Source organism: Oncorhynchus tshawytscha, linkage group LG06 (genome assembly GCF_018296145.1).
Source record: "Oncorhynchus tshawytscha isolate Ot180627B linkage group LG06, Otsh_v2.0, whole genome shotgun sequence".
Taxonomy (NCBI): domain Eukaryota; kingdom Metazoa; phylum Chordata; class Actinopteri; order Salmoniformes; family Salmonidae; genus Oncorhynchus; species Oncorhynchus tshawytscha.
In genome coordinates this window covers 59,051,858-59,067,032 of record NC_056434.1, presented here as the reverse complement: position 1 = coordinate 59,067,032, position 15,175 = coordinate 59,051,858, and the positions used below count along the sequence as shown (strand labels likewise).

The 15,175-nt window shown below is 42.2% G+C and overlaps 1 protein-coding gene across 1 annotated transcript in view; it reads left to right on the top strand.

Moving 5' to 3' along the window:
* Positions 1-15,175, top strand: part of LOC112252775 (anthrax toxin receptor 1) — a 57,242-nt gene that overhangs the window by 4,700 nt on the left and 37,367 nt on the right. Inside the window, 5 exon segments of the mRNA XM_042323453.1 lie at positions 1-38; positions 1,502-1,570; positions 1,705-1,785; positions 2,007-2,067; positions 14,261-14,359. The exon segment at positions 1-38 is cut by the window's left edge and continues 36 nt beyond it. Of these exon segments, the coding sequence (XP_042179387.1) occupies positions 1-38; positions 1,502-1,570; positions 1,705-1,785; positions 2,007-2,067; positions 14,261-14,359 (348 nt within the window).

The window sequence follows — 15,175 nt, the reverse complement described above, 5'->3', positions numbered from 1 at the left end:
AACTGAATGAGTGGCAGTTTGCTACTGCACAACGAGAGGTGAGTACACACACCAGAGACAGCACTCGCAATTCAAGTCAACATTGTATGTTGTTTTTTTTTGCAGGTACCCAGGATGTTGGGAGACATCTTAAAAATTGTCCACTAGGAGCAACAACAACAACAAAAATCTAACTAAGTACCCAAAACGGGGTTTGAACACACAGTATATGGAGTGGGGGCTCACTGCTTAGACCACTGCACCATCTGTCCACAATAAGTTAGCAAGGCGAGTCTTAGTTAATAGCTCAAATTAACCATATGGTTGTTCTTCTGTTTTAACCTTATCTCAAACCTTAATCCCCAAGCTGAATTAATGCCTGAAGTTAATTAACCCGATCTCAAACCTTAATCCTTAACCAATCTGAATTAATGCCTGAAGTAATTAACCCGATCCCAAACCTTAATCCTTAACCAATCTGAATTAATGCCTGAAGTTAATTAACCCGATCCCAAACCTTAATCCTTAACCAATCTGAATTAATGCCTGAAGTTAATTAACCCGATCCCAAACCTTAATCCTTAACCAATCTGAATTAATGCCTGAAGTTAATTAACCCGATCTCAAACCTTAAACCTTAATCCTTAACCAATCTGAATTAATGCCTGAAGTTAATTAACCCGATCTCAAACCTTAAACCTTAATCCTTAACCAATCTGAATTAATGCCTGAAGTTAATTAACCCGATCCCAAACCTTAAACCTTAATCAATCTGAATTAATGCCTGAAGTTAATTAACCCGATCCCAAACCTTAATCCTTAACCAATCTGAATTAATGCCTGAAGTTAATTAACCCGATCTCAAACCTTAATCCTTAACCAATCTGAAATAATGCCTGAAGTTAATTAACCCAATCTCAAAACTTAATCCTTAACCAATCTGAATTAATGCCTGAAGTTAATTAACCCGATCTCAAACCTTAATCCTTAACCAATCTGAATTAATGCCTGAAGTTAATTAACCCGATCCCAAACCTTAATCCTTAATTTAATCAATCAGAATGAATGCCTGAATTGTTAACCAATCGAAATTAATGCCTGAGGTTAACCTTGGAGTTGTTTCTGTATCCCAAACCGTAACCCCTAACTTAACCTAGTCAGAATTAATGTCTTAACTTGTTTCTTTATGCCTAAAACTTCTGGAGCTCATGCAGGACCTATATCCACTAAATACAAGGGAAACGGTAAGTACAATTACCATCAAATAGGCTTGGGTTTTGCTAAGGCGTTGTGGACGGGGGTGCTGGCTGTGCATAATCCATGAGCTCCAGCTCTGAGGGTTGTGTTTTTTTTCAACTTAAAATTGTGATATTTCATTCCAAACACGTCAAAATATTTTGACGTTTGGAGCAACATGCACACACAGTTTGACACTTCATAACGAGAGGTCAGTAGCGTCCTACTATAAAATCAAAGTTGCCGTTAACAGATTGTCAAAACGGTGTGTGTTTTCTCCATGCAGGCGCAGAGGGCACGGTCGCTTGGAGCCATAGTTTACTGTGTGGGAGTCAAAGAGTTTAATGAGACGCAGGTAACTGACACTCATAAATACACACTCAATAGTCCATTCTGTGATCATCTGCAATGCAACAAGTTTATCTCCTCTGTGTGTGTGTGTGTGTGTGTGTGTGTGTGTGTGTGTGTGTGTGTGTGTGTGTCCTATAGCTGGCTACCATAGCAGACACCCTGGAGCATGTATTCCCTGTCTGGGGGGGTTTCCAAGCCCTCAGGGGCATCATCAACTCGGTACGTATGGTATTTATGCCAGAATCAAAGGATAGTTTTTGGTACTTCAAGGAATTCAACACCATATTAATGGTTCAGTGGTCCATAGAAATAAGTGTATCTATCAGGTTATAGTTGTCGAATAACTATTTTACCATGTATTTTCTCAGTAGATAGAGTCCCAGATATACAGTATGTCTTGCCCACAACGACAAAATGTCTTCTGTGTTTTCATCTCTCAGATCATTAAGAAGTCCTGCATTGAGATTCTAGCTGCTGAACCATCCAGTGTGTGTGCAGGAGGTAAGAGCTGGTCGTACCAAAGTTGGGTTACACTTCTTATGAATACCCTCTTCATAATGCATTATAGATGCGTTTGAAATGCCCCATGAGCTATGCACAATGGATCTTTTGCTGTCAAAATTGGCTGGAAATATTAGTTCTGCTACCGAGTCTCTAAGGAAAAACTTTAAAGAACCAGATTAAGCCAACTCGTGGATTCAAATAAATACAGTGACTTCAGAAAGTATTCATACCCCTTGACTTATTCCAAATTTTGTCGTGTTGCAGCCTTAATTCAGAATTGATTCAATTTATCATTAAAAAAAAATATTCCAAAATATCTCATTTAGATTTTAGATGTTAGAATCATCTTTGGCAGCGATTACAGCTGTGAGTCTTCATGGGTAAGTTTCTAAGAGCTTTTCATAACCACATTGTACAATATTTGCACATTATTCTTTTTAAAATTCTTCAAGCTCTGTCAGGTTGGTTGTTGATCATCGCTAGATAGCCATTTTCAAGTCTTGCCATTGATTTTCAAGCCAATTTAATTCAAAACTAGGCCACTAAGGAACATTCACTGTCAGCTTGGTAAGGAACTCCAGGATATATTTGGCCTTGTGTTTTAAGTTATTGTCCTGCTGAAAGGTGAATTTGTCTCCCAGTGTCTGTTGTAAAGCAGACTGAACCAGGTTTTCCTCTAGGATTTTGCCTGTGCTGAGCTCTATTATGTTTCTTTTTATCCTAAAAAAAACTCCCAGTTCTTGCCGATGACAAGCATACCCATAACATGATGCAGCCACCACCATGCTTGAAAATATGAAGAGTGGTACTCAGTGATGTGTTGTGTTGGATTTGCCCCAAACATAACGCTTTGTATTCAGGACATAAAGTTCATGTCTTTGGCACTTTTTTGCAGTTTTAATTGAGTGCCTTATTGCAAACAAGATTCTGTACAGGCTACCTTCATTTCACTCTGTCATTTAGGTTAGTATGGTGGAGTAACTACAATGTTGTTGATCCATCCTCAGTTTTCTCCTATAACAGCCATTAAACTCTGTAACTGTTTTAAAGTCACCATTGGCCTCGTGGTGAGATCCCTGAGCAGTTAACTTCCTCTCCGGGAACTGAGTTAGGAAGGACGCCTGTATTTTTGTAGTGACCGGGTGACACACCACCCAAAGTGTAATGAATAACTTCACCATGCTCAAAGGGATATTCATTGTCTTCTTTTTTGAAACCCATCTACCAATAGGTGGCCTTCTTTGCGAGGCTTTGGAAAACCTACCTTTTGTGGTTGAATCTGTGTTTTTAAATTCACTGCTCAACTGAGGGACCTTGCAGATAATTGTATGTGTCGGGGTACAGAGATGTGGTAGTCATTCAAAAATCAGGTTAAACACTATTATTGCACACAGAGTGAGTCCATGCAACTTATTATGTGGCTTGATAAGCACATTTTTAGTCGCACCATAAAAAAGGGGTTGAATACTTTTTGACACAAGACATTTCAGCTTTTAATTTCCTATTCATTTGTACAAAGTTCTAAAAATCATTATTCCACCCTGACTGTATGGGGTATTGTGACACAAAATCTCAATTGAATCCATTTGAAATTCAAGCTGTAACACAACAACATGTGGAAAAAGTCAAGGGGTGGGAATACTCTCTGATGGAGCTGTAGTTATTTGGATCAAACATATGGAATTTCGCCATTTCCGATTATGGTATTTGTCAAAGACAGACACCTGACAGTGAATGTGTTCTGGCCCACTGGTCCAGCTGAGTGGTGGTCATCAGAATACATTATCATAATGCGGTGTGTGAGGTGAGCGCATGGCCGACCAACCATGATGACCAAGGAAGTGACAGAGAGCGTATTGTCCTGAGAAATTAGCGCGCGTGTGTGTGTGTGTGTGTGTGTGCGTCAGGAAATTAGCTGTGCTTCTTTAAGCCTGGCTGCCTCTCTGGCCTAGTTTTCCACGTCTGATACCTTAAGTAGCCACTCTGAAAGAAAATGTGCGTGTGCATGTGTGTGTGTGTGTGTGTGTGTGAGAGTGAGTGAGAGAGTGGTCTGGTGTGTGTAGCCAGCAGGATGGATGAGGGCTGACATGACCTTATTAGGACTCACTTACCAGAGTGCTCCTACTGTTCTGTCTCTACAGCAACCAGCGGAAGGGATTAGTGTTCACCAGACATGATCAATGTTCATTATGGAATATGAGAGAATGGGGGGGGGGGGATAGAGATACAAAAAGAGAAGACAGAGACGGCCAAGTGTAAGAGGAAAAGAGGGAAGAGTGAGGCAGGGAGGGAGAGAGGGGGAGAGAGTGAGAGGAAGATAGAGATGGAAGTTATAGAGACTGGGAGTGGGAGAGAGTGAGAGAAAGAGAGACACACCCTTCATAAAGACTTGTCTGTATAATAATATGCTAATCAGGATCAGGAACAGCACGTCCTTGCCTGGTCAGCCTGTCCCCAAATGTCCCAAACAGGCTCATTTACTATTTGAATAATGAGAACAGTAATGGTCAGTGAACTAAGAGACAGAATAAGTAGATTTAGAGGTTAAGTTGTCAATCAAGAGCAGCAAATGTAAATGTGATGTCTTTAATACAAAGATGACGTTAGATGAAACTCTGGACTAAATCTTTTTTAAACTTTGCAATAATCCAGGACTGTTTCAAGAACTGTCCATTAATCTGAGATGACACAGCTGTCTAAGGCACTGCAACTCAATGATAGAGGCGTCACTACAGACCCTGGTTCGATTCCAGCCTGTATCGGCCGTGATTGGGAGTCCCATAGGGCGGCGCACAATTGGCCCAGCGTCGTCCAGGTTAGGGTTTGGCCAGGGTAAGCCGTCATTGTAAATAAGAATTAGTTCTTAACTGACTTGCCTAGTTAAATAAAGGTTAAATAAATAAAACATTTATTTAAAAAAAATACAATATAAATGTGTAAAAGTTTTAATGCATTTTCAATTAAGATATACTCTGGTATTAATTGAAAATACGTTTTCATATTACGGTGTGACAGAGTCATTCTTAACGAAGGTGGTGATAAACATGGGAACATACTGAGGCAATATGAAAGTATTTTTCCAGGACAGAAAATGCCCTAGTCCGGATGCTGTTATGAATGATAAGATGAGGGTAGAGAAGGACTGGGGCTGTTTTTCACCATGAAGCCTAACCAAAAAAGGTTATGAGATGAGATAACAAAATTGCACAGGAAATGTAAGTTAGTGCTACAGTCGCTTCAGGATTTAGATAAGGTTTAACTGTCTATATGGATCTCTCCTCCTGCCATGAGCCCAGCGCACAATGATGGCAGCAAACACACATACATACTAACACACAAACACACATAGACGTTCTTCCAGTCCACACACAAGCACAACCAGACGCTCTTTTAACCAGCATACACACACACGTCCCTCACACTGATATAAAGTGACCAGACCGCACTGCCTGCAAACAGGCCATCAGATTGGACAGTGAACGCCAGCCACGCTATCTAACCTGACAGCACTGATCAGGCACACACACACACACACACACACACACACACACACACACACACACACACACACACACACACACACACACACACACACACACACACACACACACACACACACACACACACACACACAGGCCAGTGAGAGGTGGTCCTGCTATCTAACCTGACAGCAGAGATTGCTGCTTTCATTAACATCTGACCTCTCACCCCGCCTCCCCCTTCCCTCCCCCTTCTGTCCGCATTTCCCTGTACCCCCAACCCCTCGTCCCCATTACTGTCCCGTCGCACTAACGTGATTGAAGTGGCCACAATCGGACATGCCAAATCCCCCTACAAACACAGACACGCACATGCAAACACACACACAGCCCTGGCCTATCAACACACACAGTTTTGGCCACGCAAGGCGACAAGAGCACTAGTGACAAGTCGCAAGCCCCTGACACTCTTCTAAGATGGCGTCATACTGAATGGCCACCGTTTTGCGAGCTCTGACCCAACTTTGCTATTTTGTGATTCTTTTGGCGTTTATTGTTACATTATTTTCACGAAATGTATCCGCTATCGTTTCTTATAACTGACAAGAACTTTTGAACATCAGATCGGCAGTTATTTACCTAAATTCCGGCTTCGACTCATCTGTACTGGGCTTTTTTTGTAATTCCGACCCAATTTTTGGGTTATCCAAGAGGAAACGCCGGCGTTATAGAGGGAAGAGAGGGGGAGTACTTGCTAGATGTAGACGAAGGGAAAACTAGCCTCTGCTTCCCTCCATTCTATTGGCCAATGTACAGTCACCTGATAATAACATGGATGACCTCCGATCGCCGATTTGCTACCAACGGGACTCTTGTAACTGCAATAGTCTCTGCTTTTCTGAAACATGGCTTTTGGACAAGATACCTGATTGTCAAATGTCTTTTCAGCTGTTACTGCGAACATTCCACCTCAGGAAATGAAAAATAACAAGATAGCACTTAACAAATTATGAGGCTATAAACAATCAGGAAAACTTGCACCCGGAGGCTGCTTTCCTTGTTGCTGGCTATTTTAATTCCGCATCATTAAGTCACGTCATGCCCAACTTCCATCAATATGTCTCCTTTGCCACTAGGGCCGAAAAAGTCCTAGACCTCTATAACTCTACCCACAAGCAAGAATACAAGGCTCTCCCTCGTCCCCCAGTCAGCAAATCAGATCATGACTCCGTACTCCTGCTTCCTGTTTACTCGCAGAATGTCAAATGGGAAGTACATGTGACTCGCTCCGTTGAGAAATGGTAATCAGAATCAGAGATTATGCTGCTGGACTGCTTTGCTAGCGCTGATTGGAATAAGTTCAGAGACTCCACCAATAACATCGACGAGCTAGCCACCTCTGCCACCGGCTTCATTAGAAATGAATCGGAGACGTTGTCCCCACAGTGAAGGTTTTCTGCTTCCCCAATCAAAAGCCCTGGATTAACACCAAGGTTGGCGCTAAACCAAAGGACAGGGCTACCGCACACAGGGCTGTCACAGACAACCCTAAGGCTACAGCTGAGGACAACAAGTACAGGAAGTCCCGCTATGACCTCCGCAGAGTCATAATATATATCTTTTTTAAAGCTAACAGGCATATTCACAGTCATTTTCAACCTCTTTGAAAAGCTATGAAAAGCTGGTTATGGCCCACATCAACTCCATCATCCCAGACCCCCTAGTCCCATTCCAGTTTGCATACCGCCCGAACAGATCCACAGACAACGCAATCTCACCCAGATAAGAGGAACACCTACAGTTGAAGTCGGAAGTTGACATACACCTTAGCCAAATACATTTTAACTCAGTTTTTCACAATGCCTGACATTTAATCCTAGTAAAAGTTAGGATCACCACTTTATTTTAAGAATGTGAAATGTCAGAATAATAGTATTTATTTCAGCTTTTGTTTTTTTCATCACATTCCCAGTGGGTCAGAAGTTTACATACACTCAATTAGTATTTGGTAGCATTGCCTTTAAATTGTTTAACTTGGGTCAAACATTTTGGGTATTCTTCCACAAGCTTCCCACAATAAGTTGGGTGAATTTTGGCCCATTCCTCCTGACAGAGCTGGTGTAACTGAGACAGGTTTGTAGGCCTCCTTGCTCGCACATACTTTTTCAGTTCTGCCCACACATTTTCTATAGGATTGAGGTCAGCACTTTGTGATGGCCATTCCAATACCTTGACTTTGTTGTCCTTAAGCCATTTTGCCACAACTTTCGAAGTATGCTTGTGGTCATTGTCCATTTGGAAGAACCATTTACGACCAAGCTTTAACTTCCTGACTGATGTCTTGAGATGTTGCTTCAATATATCCATATAATTTTCCTAATTTTCCTATTTCATCATCTATTTTGTGAAGTGCACCAGTCCCTCCTGCAGCAAAGCACCCCCACAACATGATGCTGCCATCCCCATGCCTCATGGTTGGGATGGTGTTCTTCGGCTTGCAAGCCTCCCCCTTTTTCCTCCAAACATAATGATGGTCATTATGGCCAAACAGTTATATTTTTATTTAATCAGACCAGAGAACATTTCTCCAAAAAGTGTGATCTTTGTCCCCATGTGCAGTTGCAAACTGTAGTCTGGCTTTTTTGTTGCGGTTTTTGAGCAGTGGCTTCTTCCTTGCTCAGCGGCCTTTCAGGTTATTTCGATATAGGACTCATTTTACTGTGGATATAGATACTTTTTGACCTGTTTCCTCCAGCATCTTCACAAGGTCCTTTGCTGTTGTTCTGGGATTGATTTGCACTTTTCGCCCCAAAGTACGTTCATCTCTAGGAGACAGAACGCGTCTCCTTCCTGAGCGGTATGATGGCTGCGTGGTTCCATGGTGTTTATACTTGTGTACTATTGTTTGTACAGATGAACGTGGTACCTTCAGGCGTTTGGAAATTGCTCCCAAGGATGAACCAGACTTGTGGAGGTCTATCATTTTTTTACAAGGTCTTGGCTGATTTCTTTTGAATTTCCCATGATGTCAAGCAAAGAGGCACTGAGTTTGAAGGTAGGCCTTGAAATACATGCCCAGGTACACCTCCAATTGACTCAAATGATGTCAATTAGCCTATCAGAAGCTTCTAAGGCCATGACATAATTTTCCTGAATTTTCCAAGCTGTTTAAAGGCACAGTAAACTTAGTGTACGTAAACTCCTGACCCACTGGAATTGTGATACAGTGAATTATAAGTGAAATAATCTATCTGTAAACAATTGTTGGAAAAATTACTTTGGTCAAGCACAAAGTAGATGTCCTAACCGACTTGCCAAAACTATAGTTTGTTAACAAGAAATTTGTGGAGTGGTTGAAAAACAAGTTTTAATGACTCCAACCTAAGTGTATGTAAACTTCTGACTTCAACTGTACGTGAGAATGCTGTTCATTGACTACAGCTCAGTGTTCAACACCATTCAGAAAAACAATCCAAGGAATATTCCATAGTTTTGTGTTTCTAGGAAGTTTCATTGGTTCTTGTAGAATACTTTACAATTTCTTCCTTTCTTGTTAATATTCTTTGGTTTATCCTCCAAAAATAGACACAAAAAGATTCTGGGGATGAGCAGGCGAATCTTCAATATTTACCCATTGTTCCTCTTTAAAGCATTTAATATATCGCAAGTAAATAGCCCTGGGAGGCGAAATTGATACAATCCAAGTCTGAATGGTTAAAACCACCATAAGACTTAGTAAATCTTTCCTTTTTATTCTGAGTTTGAATTGCCTATATAATGTCTGTTATGAGCGAGTATAGATTTTAAAGAGTGTCTTTGTTGGGGTAGGTGGTATTACCGAGAATAAGTATGAAACATTTGGGAACCATGTCCTTCTGTAGAAGTGTATTCTATCTGTTAAATTTATGGGACGATTGATCCATTTAATTAGATCTGCTTTCATATGATTGAATAATGGGGATAAAGTTATCTTTACATATTTGTTGTTTGTTGTCACTCATAAAGCATCCTAAATCTTTGATATTTTTTGTGGTCCATTTAAAGGATTGCTGTAAATCATATTTTTCCTATTGCCATTATTTTGTTTCTTTTCTGCATACATTTTATATCCTGAAATGTTGAAGTATTCTGAAAATACTTTTTAGCAAGGAGGGCATTGCGTTTTCAATATTGGTCAGGTATATCAGGAGATCATCTGCAAATAAGTTTAGTTTATATTCATGTTTATTAATCCTGATACCCGTTACGTTTGGGTCATGTCTAATTATTTCTGCAAGCAGTTCAATTGCTAGTGTAGGCAGAAGGGGGAGAGAAAACATTCCTCTCTTGTGCCCTTTTCTAAGCAATTTTATCCGATAATGTATTATTTGTGCAAATATTTCTTTGCTTTAGGACATTTACAGTGCATAACGACAAAGCAAAAACAGGTGTTTAATTTTTATTATTATTTTAATTTTATATGTATTAAAATAAAATATAAAATTACTTTATTTGCATAAGTATTCAGACCCTTTGCTATGAGACTCGAAATAGAGCTCAGGTGCATCCTGTTTCCATTGATCATCCTTGAGATGTTTTTACAACTTGATTGGAGTCCACCTGTGGTAAATTCAATTGATTGGACATGATTTGGAAAGGCACACAACTTTCTATGTAAGGTCACACAGTTGACAGTGCATATCTGAGAAAAAACACAGCCATGAGGTCGAAGGAATTGTTCGTAGAGCTCCGAGACAATATTGTGTCGAGGCACAGATCTGGGGAAGGGTACCAGAACATTTCTGCAGCATTGAAGGTCCCCAAGAACACAGTGGCCTCCATTCATAAATGGAATACGTTTGGAACAACTCCGACTCTTCCTAGAGCTGGCCACCCGGCCAAATTGAGCAATCGGGGGAGGTGACCAAGAACCCGATGGTCACTCTGACAGAGCTCCAGAGTTCCTCTGTGGAGATGGGAGAACCTTACAGAAGGAGCACTCCACCAATCCACATCTCTGGAGCACACCAATCATGCCTTTATGGTAGAGTGGCCAGACTCTCTTCAGTAAAAGTCATATGACATCCCGCTTGAAGTTTGCCAAAAGGCACCTAAAGACTCTCAGACCATGAGAAACAAGATTCTCTGATCTGATGAAAACAATATTGAATTCTTTGGCCTGAATGCCAAGCTTCACGTCTGGAGGAAACCTGGCACCATCCCTACGGTGAAGCATGGTGGTGGCAGCATCATACTGTGAGGATGTTTTTCAGCGGCAGGGACTGGGAAACTAGTCAGGATTGAGGGAAAGGTGAACAGAGAAAAGCATAGAGAGATCCTTGATGAAAACCTGCTCCATAGCACTCAGAACCTCAGACTGGGGCGAAGGCAGCGATGCTCCCCATCCAACCTTCAAGAGCTTGAGAGGATCTGCCGAGAAAAATGGGAGAAACTTAATTTTACAGCGGGTTTGCAAGTCACACATTTTAAAAATACAATTACATTGTAATATAATGAAGTCCTTCCTTTTCTCTCTCCCAAACCAAATCCATCCCTCTCCACCACCCCTCCCAGTTCTCCCCCTTCTACACCACCCACGCCCATCTTATCCTAACCTCCAATCTTTACTCACCTTTGCCCACCCAAACCAACGTTGTCCCACAGTCCCATTCTTTACCACCCTTACCCATCCAGGCCAAGTTTATCCCAACCTCCCATCTTTTCCCTCTCCCGTCTTCTCAGACCCATTTATACCCCTCCATACAACTACTTACTTATCCATTCTCCTTCATTCACATACAACATTTATCCTATGCTTCCGCACACCCATTCTCTCCAACCCCCCCCTACACTTTTTCATATTCCCCCTCCTTCACTCTACCATTCAAAAGCACAGCTACATACACACATATTACTCACACCCTCTCGCCCACACATTACACACACATTCATTGAACAGTTATTGACAATTATTGACATTCATGCTATATTTCCTATTTTCTATTGTCTTTTCCGTGTCTATGTATCTCATTGCCAATGGCTAATTCTATTGTTACTTCCTAGAGAAGAACAGGTACTCGGAGACAATAGATTCAAGGTTGTGTTGGGGGGGAGGGGGAAATAATACAGTATCAACATAAGATAAGCTGGTCTTGTGCATCACTGTATGTAGCGTAGTGTGCTTATCACCTTTCTCCACTTCTTTTTAGGGCATTGGGCTCTCTTTCACCTGGAAAGGTTTCCTGTAGCCTGTTCAGGGCTTCATTGGCACTTGTGCCCTCCATCCTCTGTGTTCCCTTCCATACCCACTGCACTGCCAGGAATCAGAGTTGAGACTTTTTCCTCCAATGACTGCCTGATCGGAGTAAATTGCATGCGTTTTTTCCTCAACTTAGCAGACAGGTCCCCTTTTCCCTTGTGCCTTCAGAATGTTGAGTTTGGTTTAATAGTTCCACAGCTTAAAGATTGACATGCAAGGGTATTTACTGCTGCAGATCCTCTGCTGATACATCTACGCCAAGCTCCTCTGAAATCGGCTTGATCACGTAGCTGGAAAGGTCTCCTTTTTCCTTGTCTTCCGGTAGGGACAATATTCTCATGTTGTTTGGTCCCCCCGTCCTCTTATACGCATATCTGACACGATATATTCTTCTGTGCAAATCTACTTTTTTAACAACAGATTGTAACAGTTCATTTGTTTTGGTGAGCATTTTAGCAATTTTTTTCCTGTCACACCCTGATCTGTTTCACCTGTCTTTGTGCTTGTCTCCACCCCCCTCCAGGTGTCGCCCATCTTCCTCATTATCCCCAGTGTATTTATACCTGTGTTCTCTGTCTGTTATCAGTTCGTTTTGTTTTGTCAAGCCTACCAGCGTTTCTTCCCGTCCTCTTGTCTGTCTCTAGATCCTGTTGTCTAGCTTTCCCGGTTTTTGACCATTCTGCCTGCCCTGACCCTGAGCTTTCTTGTAGTTCTGTACCTTGTCACACCACCCTGGATTACTGACCTCTGCTTGCCCTGACCCTGAGCCTGACTGCTGTTCTGTACCTGGTCACACCACCCTGGATTACTAACCTCTACCTGCCCTGACCCTGAGACTGCTGTTCTGTATCTTTCGGACTCTGCTCTGACTATTGACCTCTACCTGCCCTTGATCTGTCTTTTGCCTGACCCCCTGTTTTTTAAAATAAACTTGTTACTTCGAAGCTGTCTGCATCTGGTTCTTCTCCTGAGCCTGGACATTTCCTGGATATACTTTATCTGTTCATTGCTCTAATTTGTATCTCCAAGTTGTTCTTCGTTTTTTCCTATAAGGGAAGCTAAGGCTTGTTGGGTTCAAGTCGCAGCGTCGCTTTACCCACAGATTGGTCCGCTGTCGTATATAACTGACCGCTCACGCTCTCACGTTTGCTTGGGGATATATTGAGTTATCGATTATTTTTAGTACTACATTGATATTTATAACTGCATTGTTGGGTTTTGAGCTTGCAAGAAAGGCATTTCACTTTACTTGTCCATGTGACATTAAAACTTAACTTAAACAGCACGCACACACACACACACACACACACACACACATGCACTAGATACAGCCAATGAATACAGCTCTCAGCGTCACAGGCAAACGCAAATGTGACCAACAGTGAGAGAAAGAGCAGAACATCTTCAAATGTGGCATTAAATATCACAACGTAAAGAACATGAAGGACTTCGTTTTCACATTAGTGCTGAACATGACATTCACTTCAATACAGCAACATAACTAATTATGATGTATTGGTGGCATTTCAGCGAAAGTGACAATGTTTTACCTTAGTTGCCTTGACCTTTTTTTCCCTTGTGGGGAACACACACACCGTGATGTTTTTATCCAGTGAATTGTACACTTTCTGTAGCTTTAAATGTTAAAGGTGTGGCAAAGGTTAATTTCTATTAAGAAGGGATGAGGCTAGAATATGCCTCAGTGCACAGCAAAGATCACACACACGTGCATGGAGGAATACACACACAGACACACCGTTGATGTCATAGGTAAGGTCAGATCTACTCTGTTTCCACTGGTAACCCTGCAGACCGCTTTCTAAGCGAGCGTCCCCCCCCCCTATACAACAAACGCTGTACACACATACACACACTGACACACACACTCACATTCCAGCATATGCTGGTTAGCTTCCATCAATGCGCTTTAGTGGTGCCTGGGGGTACTGAAAGGTCAGAGTCACACACACACATATTCCTGTCCACACACACATACAGTCACTCAAAACCCTCCCGGCTGTGCAGGCAGAGATTTGTGAACAGCAGCACTTTTAGCATTAGCACCAGTGGAGCATATGCCTGTACACACACGCACCACGCACATCAGCACACACACAACGTTAGCACCAGCATATGCTGGTTGTTTTTCTCCAGCTTGAGTTGAGTCTTCCTGAAAGGTTAAGCATGGAAAACATAAGAGAGCAGGCAAAGAGCCCCACACGCACACACACACACACACACACACACACACCCACACACACAGGCCTCAGGCTGTGAACACTTTCTAATGTAAAACAGGGCCACATGAGACAAAGGCATAGAAGTGGCAGAGAAGTGCTACTGCCATCCTCACGGTCATATTTTTCAAAACAAATTTTCACGAGACTACTTTGCTAGAAAAGTATAATGCATTCAAATAACGTTGAATGGTTGGAGATAAATGGTTCTTACCGTTTCTGTTTCTTTCTCTCAGAGTCGTTTCAGGTGGTAGTTCGAGGGAACGGTTTTCTCCACGCCAGAAACACCGACCAGGTCCTCTGTAGCTTCAAACTCAACGACACACACACTCTGGGTAAGACACACAAACATAGATGTTTATGTAAGAAATGTGGACATCATTTTGTCTATAATTATATACTAAGAACATGTCTGATGAATCTCTCTCTCACACACACAAATGCTCACACACACACATGTTTTCTGTGTTTATTTGCAACATGAAAGCTACAGTACACAGTTGAAACAAGTGGTCACTGCTCCTCTGTTTTGGTAAAAAGCTGAGGGATGGCCCTGGAGAAATGTAACCACTCTCAAATTCATAGACAAAGCCATGGACTTACCATCCAATTATAGTTTAAACCATGTGTTCAGGCTATACAGTGTTTGTTAATGCAAACATTGGAGTAAAACAAGCTTATAGTTTGGGTTCTGATGGGTTATGAAAGTTGAACTAAGCTCATGAGGTATTTATCATTTATATTATTTAAGAATCAATGGGTATGGGCCTACCGACTGGCGCAGCAGTCTAAGGCGTCACTACAGACCCGGGTCTGATCCCGGGCTGTGTCGCAGCCGGCCGTGACCGGGAGACCCATGAGATGGCACACAATTGGCCAGCGTCGTCCGGGTTAGGGGAGGGTTTGGCCAGCCAGGATGTTCTTGTCCCATTGTGCTCTAGCTACTCCTTGTGGTGGGCTGGCCGCATACACGCTGACTTTGGTCGCCAGTTGTACGGTGTTTCCTCCGACACATTGGTGCAGCTGGCTTCTGGGGTTAAGCGAAGCACTGCGGCTTGGCAGGGTTGTGTTTCGGAGGACGCATGGCTCTTGACCGTTGCCTCTCCCGAGTCCGTACGGGAGTTGCAGCGATGGGACAAGACTGTAACTAC